Source organism: Sebastes umbrosus, chromosome 4 (genome assembly GCF_015220745.1).
Source record: "Sebastes umbrosus isolate fSebUmb1 chromosome 4, fSebUmb1.pri, whole genome shotgun sequence".
Classification (NCBI taxonomy): Eukaryota; Metazoa; Chordata; class Actinopteri; order Perciformes; family Sebastidae; genus Sebastes; species Sebastes umbrosus.
In genome coordinates this window covers 30918621-30939144 of record NC_051272.1, presented here as the reverse complement: position 1 = coordinate 30939144, position 20524 = coordinate 30918621, and the positions used below count along the sequence as shown (strand labels likewise).

At 42.8% G+C, this 20524-nt stretch overlaps 1 protein-coding gene across 4 annotated transcripts in view; it reads right to left on the bottom strand.

Annotated features, from left to right (window-relative positions):
- The window catches only part of tspan9a (tetraspanin 9a), a 209456-nt gene that overhangs the window by 7816 nt on the left and 181116 nt on the right, over window positions 1–20524 (bottom strand). For all 4 annotated transcript variants that reach the window (XM_037768610.1, XM_037768613.1, XM_037768611.1 and 1 more), the window contains 5 exons: window positions 18245–18436; window positions 14330–14404; window positions 3900–4001; window positions 3485–3616; window positions 2179–2262 (listed from right to left, as the gene is read on the bottom strand). In XM_037768610.1, the coding sequence (XP_037624538.1) occupies window positions 2179–2262; window positions 3485–3616; window positions 3900–4001; window positions 14330–14404; window positions 18245–18436 (585 nt within the window). The remainder of the gene's footprint in view (window positions 1–2178; window positions 2263–3484; window positions 3617–3899; window positions 4002–14329; window positions 14405–18244; window positions 18437–20524) is intronic.

Below are 20524 nucleotides of genomic sequence, written 5' to 3'. Positions count from 1 at the left end.
TTTTTCAATTTGGCAAATTCAAAAAAAACGGTCGACATGTCACAAAAAACACTTAGAAAAGCTGGAAAACACTTGGAAAAGCTGATGTTCTGATGAAACCAAAATGTGACGACAAAAAATGGAAGAAAACTGAATAAATAAAATCATGACGTACATGAAGCAAGAGACTTGATCATCACTCAAGCAGACAAAACAACCTTTTGTAAGTGCTAAAGTAGGAGCTGAAGGAGTGAAATATAAGAATTGCTAGGCGAAATGTAGCCAAGAATATCAAGAAAAGATTACACGGATCTGAGAAATAAGTGCAGGCACAGATAGCTTTTTTTGTAAAGCTTGATCCAATGCCCTCCTGTACTCGGGTACTCACTAAAAAGTTGCTATTTCACCTGGGGGTGGTACCTTAAAGGGATACTTTGGGAGTTTTGAAGTGGGCTGTTATGATGTACTTATCCATATTAGGTGTATTACTTGCAGTAGATGACGTTTGGCGTGAGAAACAGACAGGAGTACCGACACCAAGCAAAGCAATACAGTGCTGTGGACGTAATGGCAGAAAAAAATGTATTTTAGCCCCCTAAAAATAAAGATATCCGCTTAAGTGTACGCTATATTTAGAATATTTTCACCGCTTTATCTTGCCGTCAGACCACCCTTTCCTTCTCCTTTTCCGACGGGGAACTGAACTGAAAGCGAAACTTATCGATGCTCTCTCAAAAAGCCAGCAGGCTCAGATGACAGAAAACAGTATAGACACGTTTCACTTTCAGTTCACTGTCGGAATTTATTCTAAATACAGCGTACACTTAAACGTATATAATTTTTTTTTAGGGGAGCCTTTCTTTTAGGTGGCTAAAATACATCTTTCTTCCGTACCCGTCCACAGGACTGTATTGCTTTGCTCCGGTGCTCCTGTCTGTTTCTCGATGCTTTGGGCACACTGCCCGTCATCTACTGTAAGTGATACAAATATTATGGAAAAGTACCTCACACAGCCCCATTTCAAAACACCCGAACTATCCCATTAAGTTCTGCAGAGCTCTTAAAGTGTGTTCAGACTGAACGCAAAGTGAGTTTTAGACAAAGTGTGACTGCATACAAAGTCAAGAGGGTGCGAAAAGATTTGCTCAAGGCACCGTGAACTGAATTAAAGGCCCGTCCGTCCATCCATGCATCCATCTATCGGGACGTAGGAGGCCATCCCAGTTTACATTACCCTTGACAGGTTGCCAGTCTATCACAGGGGGTGGCACATATAGACAGACCGCCCCCAGCTGGCTGTTTCTGGATCCAAACCTTAAGTCAACTTGAGCGAAAACTTCACACTTATCCCAGGGCTTTATGATTCCATTTCATACGTACGTAGGTTCAAACAGTGACTGCAGGAAGAAGGGAGAGAGACTGGAGGAAGATTACAGAAAGAGTTCCTGACGGGTTCTGAGCTGTCACACGAACACAGTACAGACTCTCTGTACACGCACGGTTGGTGCATTGCTAGCTCGCTAACATCTGTACATTTGGTACTTTGGTTGTCTGGAGCGAAAAAGCAGAAAACTGCAAAAACACTCCAGCAGTCAAATTTAAGCAAAGGCGAGGGAAAAGTACACTTTGTTCAGTCTGCAGACACTTTTAGAACACAACCTCTAAGTAAGTGGGAAATGTGCTGCAACGACAGTGAGACACTTGCTGTACAAAGAGGGATAGATGTAAAGCAGATTTTAAGGACAAGAAGAGAAACGGTATCGTAGGAGGAATATCTATCACCCTCCCCTACTGTGCCTTTAATCTGAGACCCTATACCTGCTCCTCCATATTCAGTATCGCCGCTGTCCTATCTTGTGATGACTTCTTATACATGACTGCAGCATGCTTGGCACAAAGCCAGGTGGCTTTGATTCTCCCAGACAGGATCAGGGTGCAGAAGACAGTGACGTCAATATTGCAAGATGTGTGGGTGCCCAGTACGCCCACTGAGCGCAGGCCTCATAACTTCCTCGTAGAAGATGGTGGCACAGAGGCCACTGGATGCACACTTTTTCTTTTTTTGTTTCAAATATGTTGCCAGACAAGCAGACACAAACAAAGGCACCCAGACAAAAAGAAGAAACAGAAATAATAAATGGGAAGGAAGCACAAAAAAATTGGAAGAAGGAAAAAACAATTTATCACTAAGCCTCCTACCTGCACTACCAAGATGACCATGCCTATGGTTCCCAGCAGGTGCTTGTTGTCATCCAGCCATTCCTCCACTTTCTCGAAGCAGCCCTAAAAATGGAACAAAAGCTTGTAAAGATACCACTAACGAAATGTGCATATTCAGTGTGGCAGAGGAATCATGTCACTTCAGTTTGCAGCCTGTTTGGTTCACGCTTCTCCACAGGAAATGCATCTCTTCCATGTGAGATATACCCTTGCATGAATGAACTGCTAGGTGAGGTGTTAAAACAAGGTGAATTACCCATGAGTATGACTTTTATATCCAGACTTATGGGCCATATGGACAGACGTGTGCACTAACTCTTAATGTATTCCCACCTGGGTTTCATTCACAGGTCACTCCACTGGCAGGGCGATGGGGTGAAGGACTTAATGGTGGTTTCAGCTGCACAGTGGTGCCCCGTCTTGAGCGCGGATGCTGAGGCAGCAGGTAGGACTTAACTATATAGCGTGTGGCCGTTTCCTCTGGGCAGGATTACACGCAAAGCTTTTAGTGCTGCGCTTCCCAGTGGGGCCGGCTCAATGTCTGCCTATTCTCATTTTGGCAATTATATTACAGCTTTTAATTCCCTACTTTGGACCTGCTGACAAACCACATGCCAGACCAAATAGCAGATTAGACTTGTAATGGGGGGAGATTGGTGAGCATTGTGCTCCGAGCCTTTTCAGGAAAAAAATGGCTGTTGTCTCGTGGATAATGGAAACAAGTCCAGCGTGATCGGAATTCAGCAATAAGATGAAAGCTTTAACTTTACTGAACAGATGGACCGAAGATTAAATATATATAAGATTATGATTTTTATGTCCCCTGTGAATCCTGACCTGTACCTACTATAAATATCACTTTGTGTCCTAGATCAACTAAATTATTTAAAGTCAAATGTGTGTTTATATATACACACTAGTGATCATCAGCCAGATCAACAGAGACATAAAATGACTATTAACGACTGAAAGTAGTTGCTTTGCGTCCCTTTGTAGTCATTTTGTTCCTCTTTGTAGCCGTTTTGTACTTCTCTGTGTGTCTTTGTGGTCGTTTTGAGTCTCTTTATGGTTGTTTCAAGTCTCTTTGTAGTTGGTTTGCATCTCTTTGTAGTCATTTTGTTTCTCTTTGTGGCTGGTTAATTGACTTTCCAACAAGAGTCCTATGCCCCTGCTTGTGCCCAGTAGTCAAATTCAGTAATCTGGCCATAGTTATGTCATATAGTGTATGCATAACAAAAAAAAACATTTGTTGCATCTATTCATATTACAGCCAAAGTGAACTCACCCTGTTCCAGAACATGTTTGTGGAGTTCTGCCCACAGTTCTGGTAATGCTCCTGGCAGCAGCGGTCAGGTACTACCTTCTCCTTCAGGGCCTCGTGCCAGTCGGTGTATGCTATCACACCGCAGCACTTCCACTGTGAATGACACACACACACACATCGGACACCAGATTAGTTAATGCTTCCTGTCACCAGAGAGACCTCAATCTAACTTTAATGTAACAAGTATTGTAATTAGTCCCTTCACTTTAGAGGACTGGAATAATGGAACGAAGCTTTGACATTTTGGACTTTAGATTCGCATTAAAGCCACAGCCAAGCCAGGAAATACATTAGCTGGAATGTTTTAGTAAAAACCTGAATATTCATGCTAATGTTTCTAATATTTTATGTAATGCATGGTGTGCGGTCTGCCTACCTCTGCCTGGATGATGTTCCAGGCATTTCGCAGGCCTATGTTGTTTTCTGAGTTGTAGAGAGCCAGCCCATCCTTCAGATCCTGCTTGGCGTTCTCACTCACCTGGAGACAAAAAAGCCTTGGTTAGAGACCTTGGTTTGAAGGTTGAAGAACTGTGTACTGAGTTATTGCATTAATTACAGTCTTTATACTGGGGGCAGATGGTTGAAGCTTGAGTGTTTATACGGGTGCATTCATTGCCGAGGTCTTATTCACACAGATGTACGATGTTGGCAGTTAAGTGCTTTTTTGTGTTTTTTGAGGATTGATCGTGGATTCCTTTTTTTTGTGAACTGACTAATCATGATGAAAAGGGTATAAAGACAGCTGACTGTTACTAGAGTGGTAGAATACCAGCGGATACCAACATACCAGTGGAAAAACAAACAGCAGCTCAGTTACAGTTACCTTTTTTTTCTTGTAATCTAAAAATAACCCAGCTACAGTGACTTGGACTTTTGCATGACGACTGCAGACCTGACACATGTCATGTGTCGCTTCGCTCCACACACACGCACAGCTTCAACATGCCCTTCAGCGCAGCTATCAAATCATTTTCCTCTTGACTGAACCCCAACAATATGCTCAGGGTTGTGCCATGTCTGATGGAGATTAATATCTCATCGGATTGTGTTAATGAGATACAAAAATCAGAGCTTTAGTTCTCCTGCGGTTCGCTCTGCCCGTGGGGATTTGCTAACTGCCAGGACAGATTGAGAGGCGCTTCAGATACGGGGTAATTATTACTGGAGAAATGACATGCACTGCCAGAACCATGCTGTATGTCTTCACAGGCAGTACAAGTTATATCACAACAAAAGGAAGGCACTTGCTTTAATAGTTAAAGCTTAAGGCCTCAGACTGGGAAAAAAAAAGAAAAATCTGCACACAATACGAGAGGCAGCATCATGGCTGTCACCCGCCTGACAAAACAAGTGCTTTCAGCTATTCTTCAATTTCTTTACTCAGAGAGGGAGGAGGACTGTTTGGAGGCTGCTCAGTAAATCCCTCAGTTAAAAAAAGAATAAGCAGCCTGGTAGATAACGTCTAGCCTGCTTTTATAAAAGGAATACAATGCTAACGTCATTTGACTTATTACTGGTGTAGCTCAGCAGACACCTGTTTATCGGTACACTGCTATATACTGTATGAGAGACAGACCAAACCTTCCTTTGATCACACAGAATATTAGATTAAGCTTTAAATTAAAGGTGCTATTGATAACTTTGATTACATTCAGCCACTAGATGTCACATTCTCCCCCATTCCATTGCATTCACTTCACAACAAGTTGTGGTCAGGTATTTACTGTCAATCTCAGCCATTTATCCAGAGATACCACGTGATATCAACGTTGTTTTACTATTGGCTAACAAGCCTTGTTAGAAGTGGGAACTAAATGTCAGATATCTTCCACAGAGATAAACAAAACATTAATTTTGGACCCGCCAACATTTTTTAAATGATTAATTCACAATCATTATTTTTTTTCCAGGAAAAGCCATGTTTTTATTTGACATCTTTCTAAAGGCTCTGTGGATGTATTAGTTTTTTTTTTTTTTTATATTTGTCCTCATAAAAATGTTCCCAATAAGACCTTCAAGTGGGTCAGGAATTTATTGGTGGGAAGAAAAACCCTTGAACCCCGGTTTTTCTGAGCTCAATGGCATGAGGAAAATTATTTGTTGAATTAAACATAAAAGTCAAACAGATCTTTTTTAATGAGTAATTAAAGTTTCCCTGACAACAAATGCTTTAGTAATCATTATCATGGGAAACCCATTTGAAAACATCCTCTAAAACCTTTGAAATGAGATTAGTATCGTTTCAAATCACATTCTTCTTTCTCGCTCTGTGACTTTGCTGATGCAGAGGAGCGTATCTGTGTGTTGCACCTCGGGCTGCGGGCCCTACCATATCTGTCCTTGTGCAGGGAAATGAGATGAAGAACTGCATCATCAATCTCTGCCTCGTACTTTATTTCCACCCTCTATCTTCCCCTCTCCATCTAGGCTATATGTGATGCTGCTCGCTCATTACTGACTCCTCGCGCTAACACAGTCACTAGAGAGCAGGAAGGGGGGCACCCCTACTACAATAAAAATCATCTTCTGAGTCGCCAATAAGTCTGTGCATATCTTACGTTTCATGTGTGGAAGTCTTCGTTACGGCCTGAAATGAAGCTTAATGATCCAGATTTACCGCTAACGAGAGGCAGACAAATGACTGCAGAACAAACACGGATTTGATCATGCAACACTCTGACCCATTTTCTCCTTGCAAAAGGAGCAGATACAAACACATTCTTTGTTGTATTAGCCTATTTTTTTTTCTGATGAGGAAAAAACTAACTTCTTGACTGAAGCTCATGTTGCTGGTTCTGGAAATTGTTCACAAATAACAGTCCAACACCAACACATCTTACTCCTGGTAACTTTACTCTGAAAGTTGCCACAGGGCATCAATGCAATTTCTCAGATGTGGCATATTGACAACACCCTGACACACGGCTTATACTTCTCATTACACAGATAAACTGGTGGTTTCCTCCGGGCTGACCGAGTCCAAGCTCAGCAATACAGGACAGCGCATTCATCACGGAAATCTAAAGGGTACAGCTCGGCCAGCCGGGTGGACACACAAGTGTCACAAGGAGGGAGAAAACAGAAGGAGACGTACAGATATACAGGTTGACAGGGCGGAGGAAGGAAGAGGCTTTCTATCCAAATTGGTGTGTGTTTTCTGTCACTGTGCACTAAAGCGAACAGAGAACAGACAATGGGTGGTGGATTGTCTGATAAACACCTGTCTGCCTGTCACTTGAGACGCTGTAATAATAAAACACAGCCAGCCAGTATTAATATTACCAAATAGTAAGTTATTGAAGCTATTCTTTATTAAATTTTCTGTTTCTTTTATGCTTTAAACAATATCATTTTTCACTTTTATCAAAATGTCACAAGCATATTTTTGGGAGGTGTTTTGTCCCAGAAGCACAGAGACATTAATACTTAATGTGCAATGACTCCTTACTGTCAGAATTGGGCCCCGGATCTGGTGACATGTAAACACCTAGGGGACTTGTCACCGTGCAGACATGGAGCTACACTGCTTACTCATTATTGGAGTGCACAGCCATGACAGAGCTGACTGCTCCCATTTTCACAAATGTAAAAGATCTGATGTTTTTGTTGACGTTTCGATGTTGAAAATGCGTCTCGAATCCAATTTTCCTGTTAAGACAGGAAAGGTCACATCTGTGCCACGGAGGTGACAAATTCTGCCATGGAATAACAAGTGTAGAGAGATATGTTATTGTACCCCAGCGCAATTCCCCTGTATTTCCTTCTCATTAGTTTTGCCTTCGAGGACTACTGGCTAACAACTTGTGTCTCGGAAGGCAGTTTGAGTTCCTCACAAAACACCAGAAAGTATTGCTTGTTTGCAGTAGGTGGTGTAATGGGTGTATAGAAGAGCAATTAGTGTATTGTGTGAGTTTTATTCACTTTTATCCAACCGCTATTTATCACTTTGAGCGATTACAATCTTCAAACGATGTTACAGTGTTTAAATGAATCACAGCCTCTGCAGTACAATTTCACTAAGAAAAAGAACATCGACAGACTGTGCGGGAGGTTTAGTAGACATATTACCACTCTGAGAAAGAAGCCAGTTAAATGAAAACACAACCCGTGAAATGAGACAAATGGTTCATTCAGTATGGAAAAATGTAGCCAGTTTAAGTTCTGTGCACACTGACAGGAGAGCTTGGAGCCACAGATAAGCCTGCCATGCATAACTGAGGTAGAGTCAAGGCATTAAGTCAAAGAAACAAAGTGAAGAACACCAAACTCTCACTGAAAAAGCTGTAAAAGCTGTGCTTGTTTGGGTCAATTGGGGCAGCGGATACAAGCTGTGAACAAAACAGCAACATATTATCACCTTTTAAGGTGACAGAGTTATTTACACATCCAGCAGATACGGAGCAACATTATTGTTCATTTGGAGTCGTATTTCTGGCCATGTGGTGAACATAAGTCCAATATTCCAATATATTAATCTCCACCAACTCCTGAAATGACAAATGCCTTTTAAACTATTTTAGTCACATCCTCGGTCATATTGTTTACCTATTTCAGCATATATGCAAAAAAAGGTATTTCTTACATCAACATTCAATCATCTTTTCTTCCTGAAAAACAAAATATAGCATGTGCTTATGTAAGCCAGTACTCACCAATTTCAACCAATAATATCATAACATCCATCCATCAATCAGTCTGCAACTTTAAGCGACTAGGGAGGTGTGTGTGTGTCTCTGGTCTCTGTAGCTCCGGATCATGCTACATTCTAAACCTGCCCACTTTTTAGTGGTCCGATCAAATGTGAAAGATTTGATTTAAATCCCTCTTGTAACTGTACGCCGTTCAAACATTCTGTTTCACTGGGGAATATGTCACAATACAGAAGCTAAAGGCTTCTAAAGGCGCCCTAACTTCTGTTTCACTGGGGCTTTTATCTGCTAAATACTCCACTATGTTCACCAGCAGGTTGCTATCTTTGTTTGTCTGCCGTTTGGTGCTGGATAGGTAGGATAAACCGTTCTTTTAGAGCTTTTTTGCCTAAAATCAGCTGCTTGCTGTGGCCAGAAACAATGTGGTGAGAGCAGTGAGAGTGAAACAAATACTAACGTTGAAGCCTGAGGAACTGCAGATGCAGAATCGGGTGATAACTCTCTGTGGGTTTGTCATGATGGGCAACCCCTTTCACAAACAGGTAGTCACGTGATCGATTGTTAATGTAAAAAATATTGATTATAGCCTGATTATAACATGATGGTTCATGTGAAATCAAATGGAAAACACATGTTTTGGTACGAAAAATGATGGCTTATTTGGACCATAACATTTAAATCAAGTCATTTGGGTTATGGTCGAGGTAAGTTTTGATGACATAAGTGAGGAACAGTGGAAAAAATTTGAAATTTTCCATTAAAGCAGGCTTCCATTGGTAAAAAGGGAAAATGACACCAGTCCCAAGGGTCCTTACTGTAAAAGAGGACTCTAGACAGACCAAATTTTCCACTTAGCAAGACTATTCTTCGAATTTGTACTCCCTGTTCTATTCACCTCATCTCCTCCCTCTCATCTCGTCTTCAGTCGTTAAACATGACTCATTCTATGAAGTCTTAAACAGCTACACAATTCAGAACAAATTGTCACTTATTTTACCGTTTCTTCACGTAAACGAAAGCAGGTCTTTTTCTGTATTGTCAGATCACAGAGCCTCTGTCGTCTCATCTCCAGTCAGCTGTACAACAGTATTGAAGGAATGCTACCTCATAATCAAACACTAAAATGACAGTCACACCCCATCTTCCATTATTAGCTGTACACTTTTGAAGGATAAACTCATGTGAACACACAACATCTTCCTTTTTCACATTTAATTTTGTTCCATTCACTCTAAGGTACAAAGTGTTCGGTTCTCTTACACTCTGTCCCACAATTATTCTTGGGTCACGTGTATATTGTCAGGGCACACTGGCTGTAATCATCCTTTGACTCTCGAGGACCCCTAAGAACCGAAACTAACAATATTTTACTGTTGCTCGCATTGCTCAGCTCTGGACAAGTGTGTTAGCTAACTGCCCGGAAAGTGTAATAAATGATGTGGAGAGAAACAGAATCACAGCCAGAGGTCCCCGACAGCACATCATTAAAAATGATACTTAATTTCCTCAGTTGCACTGCAAGCCTGTGCTGGGTAGCCTGAGGCCGGGGCACTCGACAGAGCGAGGGGAAGACCCCCACTACTTCTCTGTAATTGGTGTGGAAAAAAAAAAAAAAAACATGGCCAAGGATTGAACATAATTCTGCCTGCAAACTAATGCAACACATGACTAGATGTGTGGGCTGGTTTACTGGGTTGTTAGTAGGGCTGCACAATTAATCAATTATTAATCGCGATCCCAATTTTGATTTCCCACAATTAAATGAACATGATCGACTGTGATATTGACGTTTAAAATATGTGCTCTACTCATAGAAAACTCTGCTGCATAAATCAAGCGCTTCCTAAACTAACAGCTAGAGATGAACCGCCAGTCAGCAGCCGATCGAAGCCGGCTGGTTTTCAGCAGCCGCATATCTGATTTTTGCCGGTCACACACAAATGTGCAGCTGTCACATGATGGTTTTATGCCGGCACACAGCGGCACAGTCACTAACGTCACACACACACACACACACACACACACACACACACACAAACACAACAGGTGTGAAAGTTCTTCAGTGTGAGTGAAGAAGATCTAAAGCTGCAATTTGTCACAACTATAAATTCAAAATAATCCGTGGAGGAATAACCTTAAAGCAGCAGCAGATTGGAGAAAATATGATATGAAAAAAAAAATATTTTTATAAAACGGTATCTATATCCTGACAATAGTGCATGAGACAGATAATCTGAAACAAATCATGTTCCTCTGTGACCTCTGGTGTCCTCCGGTGCTCCTAATGGCATCTGCAAGATTTCACAGACTGGAGGAAAACAACCAATCAGAGCTGATCTGGAGTCTGTTGTCCAGCTGCCGTCTATGAGAGCCGGCTGTCAATCACTCGCGAACTCCGACCAAATGGTCAAACTAGGCAGCGCTGATCAAATATGAATCAATATTCTGTGACTGTAACGCCTATTTCTCACCTCAGATGTTTTCAGAATCATCTTGTAGTGCACTGTTTAGCTGTAAAATGAGAAAGTTTGTGACCCGGCAGCCATGTTGAGATCTGTCGGGGAAATACCAAGCACCGCCCACCAGCCAAAGCACAGCCAATAAGAACGCTCTCTCTGAAATGACCTGTGATTGGCCAAAGTCTCCCGTCACAGGCTAGATTTTTTAAAGCCAGAAAACAGAGCCATGAGGAGGTGCAGAAGTCTAGTTTTCTCTCAGAACACTTGAATTACGATATGCTGAAAGGTTATTATGGAATTTTTGCTAAATGATGCCAAAATATTTCTGCCCACTGAAGCTTAAAAACATTTGGAACCACTAACTTAATCAGAAATGTATTATATAGTAATTCATTCCCATGCATGCTGGTCAGAGTAATCACAGTGACCGGCTCTTCTGCCGACAGCACGGAGCTAAAGAGACGACGTTAACGGACATTCCATTCAGTTGCATTATGATGCGTTCGAGCTCTGCTCAGTAAAAACGAGTATTGGGCAAAAATTCTACCATGATGCGTTCAAATCTTTTAAAAAGTAGTAGTTTTGGCGAGAAACTTGAATAAATCCAGTTGTTTGAAGGAGATGTTTTCACATTGCACAACTATAAATGGCAAGATTTCTTTAAATCAAAGCAAATATTGAAATAAAAATACAATCATTTATTTCCTAATCATTTTAGTTGTCTTTTTTTATGCAAATAGCCACTATAGATGACAATAACAAAATTTTAACAGAAAAAATTAAACAGAATTTTCGATGGTTGGAATGTAGCACAACATGGGAGTGAAAGCAGCGCTCAGTTTATTTAAATGTGAAGTTGCAATACAAATATTTCATCCCTAAAATCTATGAAAAATCATGATAAAAAAATCGTGATCTCAATATTGATCAAAATAATCATGATTATCATTTTGGCCATAATCGCAGCCCTAGTTGTTATCATGGATGTCTGTACTTGTGATCTCTGAACTAGTCTTTTTTTTGTTGTTTTTAAAGATTATCTTATGGGGCTTTTTGCCTTTGATTGACAGTGATAGTTCCAAAAGGCAGAGAGAGATGGGATGACTTGCAGCAAAGGACCACGGGTCAGATTCAAACTCCGGACCGCTGCGCTAAGCACTGAGCCTTGGTAAATGGGACACCCACTTCACCAGGTGAGCTACCGGGGTGCCCCTCTGAACTAGTCTTTAATGTGATTAACTCCCCATCCTCCTCCAGGACATCATTGCATCTCTCCTGACTCTCGTTCTAAAACTTTACAGGTACACCTAACCTCACTTTTGTCACATTTTGAACCTCCCTTTGGAATATATTTATGTACTTCTACCTCTTTCCTCTAAAACCTTCCCTCTCGAACAGATTTATCTTCCTTCCCTTCCCTGCCTTCACCTCCCCTTTTCTCTCACCTGTGTCCACCCCCGTGCACATGCTCTGGTGCTTCCCATCTCTGCTCTCCAGGTTCTGCTTCCTCATTCTGAGGTAGTAAACCTTCGCTGGCGTTCGGCTCGGCGTGTTGGGTCGGCGTAGGCACAATGAGGTCACGGCGTTAAAGACGGATGGCTGTAATCTGGTTTGTGGCCCAGCCATCTGCTGTAGTCAGCTGGTTGCTAACCGCAGGGCCAGCCTTTATTATACTACGGCCTCTACATGGCATTTAATCAGAGAGCTTAACACCACTGGGCTGCGGAGGGAAACAGGGGGTACCTACACATAAGCCATACCTGGAGGCAAGACTGATAGTTTGAGGAAGACGAGAAAGAAACTCTCCATTAAGATGAAAGAGCAGAACCTCTTATACAGGATTAAAGTGGTGGAAATGCAGAAAGAAGGAGGGAGACAGTGTGACTAAATGAAAGCAGTTAAAAAAAAAAAAAGTGTTCCTCCAGATACTATATGTTCGTTTCTTCCCCACATCTCGTCGACAGCTTGTCACCCGGAAAGATCACAGTTTGCAGAGGCGTCACTCATGACTTAAAGATGACCTATTTGAAAGACTAAAATATCTGTTTTGCAGGCCTCTGCCGATACACATTCAAAAGCTGCCAACTACTGTATGTCTTCCAGACTTGTTAATAAATGCCTTGTGATTAGAAGATCAAATAGGAGAAGTGAATTAGCCATTCCTCTGATCACAGCCTGTAGTGGAGGATGAGGAGAGCCTCACACAGCATACTAGATCTCACTGGAGACACGCGAGTCAAGAGGAGAGAAAGAAAAACAGAGCAATGTCTGAAGGCCTTGTGTGATGGACAGCGATGTCCTTCATCCGGTTCTTCCCATACAATGCCGTCCGAGGGATAGCACCACACTATTTTCTCAAATTTGCAGGGTGTCTTATTTAGAGGCAGTCTGAAAATGCCATCTCGAATAACATATAATTTGCTGTAATGACCTTGCTTTCCAATGACATTTGAAGACCAATAAAGGGAAATATATTGGGTAGTGATCAGCATTATCTTGGCTTCACATCCCATTAGGTCGAAGCCAGGATAAACACACTGCAATTTGGCAAGATGGGAGAAACATAAAATACGCTTGCTATCCACTGGAACTAGTGTGAATGAGACAGTTCTCCCCGACTAATGCCCCGTCCCTTACTAATGCAGGCTCATTTGATTTCACATTTAAGAAATCCGCAGCCCTGCTTGGCTATCTTTCCCAGACTTCACAGGTGATGGGAAGACGCTGCTGTGAAGTCAAGAGTCTCTCTATTTAAATTCCACTGGAGGGATCAGGGTTTGGAGTTTTTTTTTTTTTTTTTTAAAAGTGAAGCCGGTAATATTTTGGAGATAAGGCAACAGACATATTTACTCCTGACAGGGTGTGCCTCTGAGACCTGATCCAAATCTGAGAATGGATTGGCTGCTAAATGAATTCCTTTATCTGCCTGAGAGAGTAAGTTTGAGCAATAACCTCAGAACAAAGAGCGAGAATTAGCCGGCGCCCCGGGGGCCGGGCGACATAGAGACTTTGAATATATAAATAGAACTATCAACGACGTGTCCTTGAAAACAGATAGAAGTCTTCATTGCTTTCCCCCGCACAAGACATTTGTCATGTTCAGGATGAAACATTTATGGGGACATTTTGATTAAACATGGCGAAGAATCTAGTCTGTTTCATGGATGTCAATAATCTCCAGAGCTTTACATATCGTCATCTGTCGCCACCACACAGACATACACCTGACTTGAGCCCATGTGGGGGGGTCATGGGAAATTTGCTTGGGGGACAATTACAGGGAGCCAACTGGTGGGGATTGGACTGCATTTTGTGGCCTAACCTTTGACTGCTGGGTTAATGGCTGAATGAAGATATTCAACCTCCTGCCTGAGAAACGACCAAAGAAACTGAACTCAGTGAACTCAGATACCCGGAAGCAACTGGAGAGAGATATGTTTATCACACTAACACCTTTTATTGCTTTGTGCAGTTGTGTGTGCTTCAGTGTGTGTGTGCGCGCTCAAGTTTTAAGACACCAACTTTCCAAGACTAGACTGCGTTGTGTGCCTGACAGCCGTGGCATTGCGTGTACAAACTATGGATAAGCCGTGGTGAAGAGTTAGTCTGCATGAAGAAAATGCTGCAGAGTTAACTGGAACAATAAGAGACGTTAGCTTTAACATCCAGGCACAACGTGGAAAATGAAATTAACTTACCTTATCTGAGTACACAAAGAACAGGATGAGCAATATCAGCTCTGCCAGGAGAATTATCAGCAGGACAATGAAGAACTGTCAGAGAGAGGGGAGAGAGCCTTGTTTTAACAATTGCTGTGGCAGTATTGTTAATCTAGCTTGTCATGCCGGTGAAAACATGTTGAATATAAAGCTGAGAGGCCTCCATTGCAGCCATTTGTGTCTCTACAGGATGTGAGGAAAAACAGCATACCGTAGGCTACATGACAGTTTACGACTACATTTTTCAATAAGCTGTGCAGCTGTGATTTGTAGTGCTTTTGATTCATGCTCCAGCTACGCTCAAATGTAACGTGTGAGCGATTCCTTCTGTATCTATGCACGGAAACATGATCAGTCAATTCAGGTTTAAAGGTGCTAAATGCGAGATTGGGAGCATTTCCGTTGCCTCTGCACAGCTATAAACATGGCGACAGCTGAGCCGGCGGCCCGTAGCTAACGGTGCTAACAGTGAAAACAATGTCAACACTGCTGACAGAGTTATCAGTGTTAACCTGAGAAGGGAACCAGAGGGTGGGTGCTATGCTTCCGCAACTGCGACGTCGGTTAGGATGGCGTTATCAGCGGTAACCGCCGAGTAGTTACAGAGTGGCGGCCGTGAACTAGCCAGTGGGGCACGCTCACATGCACGAACATGCACTTAAAGTAGTAAAGTAATGCTGGGTACACACTACATAAGAATCAAGTTGATTTTGGCCTGATTCTCCCCTTCCGACAATCGTCATGAAAACCCCGATTTATTTTTATCTTTCCAGATATTCCCGTGGTGTGATTATGTTAAGTCTGTTTTTTACGTCCCCCGATCAGCTTGGAAGTCCAACATGCCGCACCGATCTCAAATCGTAAATGTTAAACATGTTTAACATTTACGATCTGATATCCTGTTGTGCGTGCGGAACCCCCGAGGACAGCCGATGATGCAGTCACGTGGGAACGAACGATAGCCAATCGAGAACCAAGCTGACTGAAGCAGAAGGACAACCACTGCTGTCATTTCGGCCGTGGTTAATGCACGAACTAATGCAAAATGCGAAGCATAAAGTAGCAGTAAGATGGACCTCAGAAATGGAGGACCAACTTGTTAATTTGTGGCAACAACACAACATTTATTAAACACGTCTCCGTGACTTCATCCATCCATCCTTTGTGAATTTTCAGCACAAAGTAGTGCAAAAACTAACATCGCTAATTATTCCTGCCCGTCGTTCGCCATGTTTGTTTACACTTAAGTCACGTTTGATTTCGAAATATTTTGTAAGATTTCCATTTTTTTGAGTCGGGACTCTTTTTGTTCATTAAATCTGTTAGTGTGTGGTGTGCTGTTTTGGCCAAATTGTTGCTCAGCACACACTATAGGAACAAAACTGTTGGATTAAACATAGCATGTCGTTATGTGTGGGGTGTCTCACATTTTCAAAATCTGTTAAGTTCAGTCTGGGTCAGCCTTAAGCAGTACGGCTCTGTCTGAAATACAAATCTGCTAAGCAGCACCCCTAAAGCTCACTAATTAACACGTTATATCTTGTTGTTTTTGTGTAAAAAGGGCACTTAGTTTTACTGGGGGGTAAAGTGCTGGACTGGAGTCTCTGCTGGTTCCCTGGCAACCTAACTGACCGTGACAACAAGACTGTGGGATGTTACTTTGCCCAGCCATTGAATAGACCAGCTCTTAAACAAATAAGATGTAATGTCTTCATTAGTGAGCTTTAGAGGTGCTGGTAGGCAGCTTTTGTTACTTTTTGGACAGAGCCAGGCTGACTGTTTCCTGTGTTTGTGCTAAGTTAACTGACTGCTGGCGGTAGCTTCATATTTACCACAGAGACGTGAGATCTTCTTATCTACCTCTCAGCAAGAAAGCAAATAAGCATATTTTTTGCAACATGTTGAACTGTTCCTTTAAGGCTACAGTCAATGATCTCAGTTTGTGAGCAGAATATACAGTAACCCAGATTTCTCAATAATAAAACAAAGAAAACAATTACACACTTATAAACACTCAAATAAGATAAGGAAAGACAGAACAAAAGAGATGAAGGAGGAGGTGGGAGAGACAGAGGGAATAAAAAAAGGAGAATCTAAGTGCTGGAGGGCTCGTGAACGGATGTGAGAGGAGGGAAAGAAGGTTTAATACCTCCCTAGATTAATTTCCAACACAGCCTTGCATCTGATCTACCATTCTCCTCTCCCTACTTGACTCCCCTTCAACTCAATATTTACCAAGCTTCTTCTGCACAGCATGGGAGGAGGCACGCAAACCTAGATTCTAGAAAACCCCATAATACCAAACCCATTTGGGAGGAAGGGGGTAGGCTATTATTTGTGTCAAGGCCCAAATGGAATAGTTTGCCGATGGTTAAGTATCTGGGTTGCCAGTTTAGCGTATCACTGTTCTGCCTTCACAGTTGGTTTGTCACATTTTCCTGGTGCTGAAAGTTAAAGGAGCAGCTTCTGTACACCACATCGGTGGCGCTCAAATGACGGTGTGAGATCTGTGGGTGTATGGAGCGATTCACATTTTCAAGGTTTAAAAGAGTTGAGATTTCTGCTGGATATTTCAGCGTTATATCTCCCACTTTGTCTTTTTTTCCCAAATTTGTCTCAGTAAACAAGTTTTGGCAGCCAAAAAGAGAGACTGAAAATTTGCTGCAAAGGGTGTCTAGGCTTTGAATATATTTCTAATCCAGAGAGAGTTGTCCGCAGAGTAACTTCAGAGATATTATGATGTCAAGGTAGACGCTCAGATCTGTTTGCTGCGGGAGATCTAAACCCACTCTGATGTTTCCACGTCATGCTCTCCCCCCACACCACCCACCCCTGAGCCGGACAGACAGACTAAGAAAAACAACAACAACAACGACGACTATAGCAAGACCAGATGAACAGATTTACTGTGGCCAAATATGAAACGCCGCCACACACAGATGCGGCAAGAGACTTAATGAGAAACATCAGAACTTCTAGATTTCCCATTAAATCGGCTCTTTTTTTCTCTCATTTCTCTTTCCCTTCACTCCGCTCTCTTCCTCTCTCTCTGCTTCACGGCAGGTGAAGGAAGCCATGTCGAACACTGAGGATTTGGTGGGGCTTTTGACTGATGCAAGAGCTTCAGGGGATTGAGCTGTTTGTGATGTTAAGTACCCAGAGCCCCGGCTCCACTTCTCATTTAAAGTTTCTATACATGAAAGTTTTTTTTTCTTTTTGAGCGGATCCACACGAACCTCATTCCATTGGGTGAACTTTGGTAATTAACTTGTGCTTAAGATAAAACACTTGTACAACTTTGGGCAAACAGTGGAGAGGACGGAGGAGTCTTTGTAATGAATAATAGAACGTTCTCTCAATTATTGAGCGTAAAAAATATCAAGTGCTTTTAGCGCGCCGTGTACATACAGTAGTTCAACCATGTTGGTGGTGACACAAAAGGCCTCTTGACTGACAGCTCTTTTTTTCTGGGATGTGACCAAAGCCATAGGAATGACATGAATGCGTTGGTGTTAATTTGCAGACGGGGAGAATCTCACTGCTCAGCTCTAATTTTCCTTAGAAACTCCCTGAGGTTTGATACAAAGCAGACTGAACTCCTCCTGTCAGCCGTCTACCTCCGCTGAGGTTCCGGCTGGAAGACAAATACAGATACACTGCTGAGTTCTCGCTGGCCTGTGACCAGCGTGTGTGGGCGTATAGACAGTCACATATGCGAGAGGCTGTCTCCCCAAGACATTTCTGTCAATATTTGCATGGCTGATACGGGGGAATGTGAGAATATTCAAAGTAGGAGAGACAGAGTGAGAGAGTGTCTGAATTATTGCTTAGACAGGCATCTGCGTGCGTCTTTTTCATAATGGGGCATTGCATAGGTATGTAGATTGAACTCACGCTCAGAAGCAGGCACTTGTTCTCCTTGATGGCACCCAGGCAGCCGAGAAAGCCCGTTACCATGACGATGGCGCCGATGGCGATGACCATGTTGGCAGCTGACAGTGAGGGGAATGAGGGCGAGAAGGTGGCGAAGCTGCCCTGCGACACAGAGAGCCAGATGCCCACGCCGAGCAGCCCACAGCCGCATAACTGCAAGGCAGGAGATAAGACAGGTGACAAGGTTAGAAAACAAACAGCAGATAAGTCGCTTTCCAGGGTTGGCTACAGAAATTATTGACAATAAATTCATTTTCAGTCGTAATGACAGACCTTCTGAAATACATAATCTACAGTGTAAGGTTAGCTCTAAATGAACATAAATCCCAGCTCAAAAAGCAGACTCAATTGCCCACCCAGTCATCCATCACCAAACACCGCTCAAAAAAACAAGAGGGTTTACAGCAATTAAAACGATGATAAGCCAATAACAGCTCCGCAAGAGATTAGAGCAAAAATTGGACTTGGGCCGTGCTGATTTTGCATGTTTGAGCTGATTACGTTAAATCCAGAACAAACAGAGATGTAATTACTGCCACCCTCTAAAATGAAAACTTCCAAGCCTTCCAAAACCGCCTGCAGTGGACGTGAACTTCACCTAGAGGGAGCAATCCCCTAATTCCCCACTGTCACCCTGCCAGGCCCCCGCTGACGTGTGTGAGGTCCGCAATGCGAGTCCATTAATGCAAGGAAGTGTTTATGGAAGGCTTTGATTGCCGAAGTGTCCCATCTGCTGATGTGTTGGTCCATCTATCAGAGATAAGAGCCATACAGCATGCCCACCAGTCTGTGAAATATAGGCTGGGAGGTAAGTGGTGACACTTTTGCCTGCACCTAATAGAATGAAATACCCAAGGCAATCTAGCCATGAATAAAAAGAAAAACCCCAATGAGGTAAAATATGGAACGGCACCGTGGTAAATCATCGCACCGCAGCCCTCCTAACACTGCTCCCCTCTTCCTTTCTCATCTTTGCACTGCTGCTCAAGCACACTTTAATGCCTGTCAGCAATATGTACAACAAACCTGCTGTGCGTGCAAACAAACACACAAACACACACACACACAGAGGCAGATATTCATACACAATGTGCACACACAGTCGCAGTAAATTAATTAATCCACCACACGCAGCGCTAATTTTCTGGATCTGACAACGGTTAACTGATAAACAGCACAGCTGATAACAAACCTGGAAATGTGCTGCAGCGCTTTCACAACAAACAAGAGTGGCCTCAGTCTGACTAATGGCACAAGTCTGTTGATCGGCTGCGTCGCACCGCAGGCAAACAAAGTGACTTAAAGCGCATTACAAGTCCACCAGACTCAAAAGTGGCTCTTGGAGATGTTAGGTGATGATGTGTAAGAGAAACAAATGTGAGCCTCATGAGGTGGTGAGAGACGCCGGAGTTCTAATGAGTCCTACAGGATCTGTAGATACATAAACTGAGTTCAAGTAACCCCCTCTCAAGTGTCAGATGAGTGCTTTGTCGCTGTCATTAACCTTTGACCTTTGAGAAGGCTGACCTCGATGGATGAGATCGCTTCAGGAGGTGGATGAATGATAAACGTGATCTCCCGAGGACTCAGAAATGACTAGATGCAATTAAAATGTGAGGACAGGAAGAGAAAGAATCAGCGTAAATGGATCAGGGTAGATAAAAAGCCCCTGTTTGAGAGTGCTCAAATTCCAGCACGGATTCACTGCGCTGCCCAGGGTGTGATTCTGTGAAAGATTGGAGACGGCGCTCGAACAAATAAAGTCTGAGTGCTGCTGTCAAGGTCGAAGGCGAGGGAGGCTGCGAAACAGAGCCCGCCCAGCAGACTCTGAGAGAAGGTCGGACACTCGTTTAGTCACATATAGATGACAGTAAAATCGCATTGGATTTCTGAGTAAGACCAGTCCTTAAGGTGCAGTGGTGCTGGTAAGACTTTCAATCATCTATCATCTAAATAATTCAGAGGCAACTGTATTGGCTGGGAGGCACCTGCTGGCCCTTTGTGCTTCCGTGATTAAAAAAGGGAGAATGAACACCGTCAATTGAAAAGGCTGGTAAAGGTCATGTCCCTATGCAGGGCGGCTAATATACGGGGTCGTGGCTGACACTCTACAGAAGGCTAGATTAGGTAGAGCGCGAGGAGAGGGTTCGAGGAAAGAGGCAGGGGAGGAATACGTTTAAGAGGCCAGTTAGATAGAGTGGACTTAAAGCTCGCGAGGGGAGCACGAGGAGGTTTAAGAGT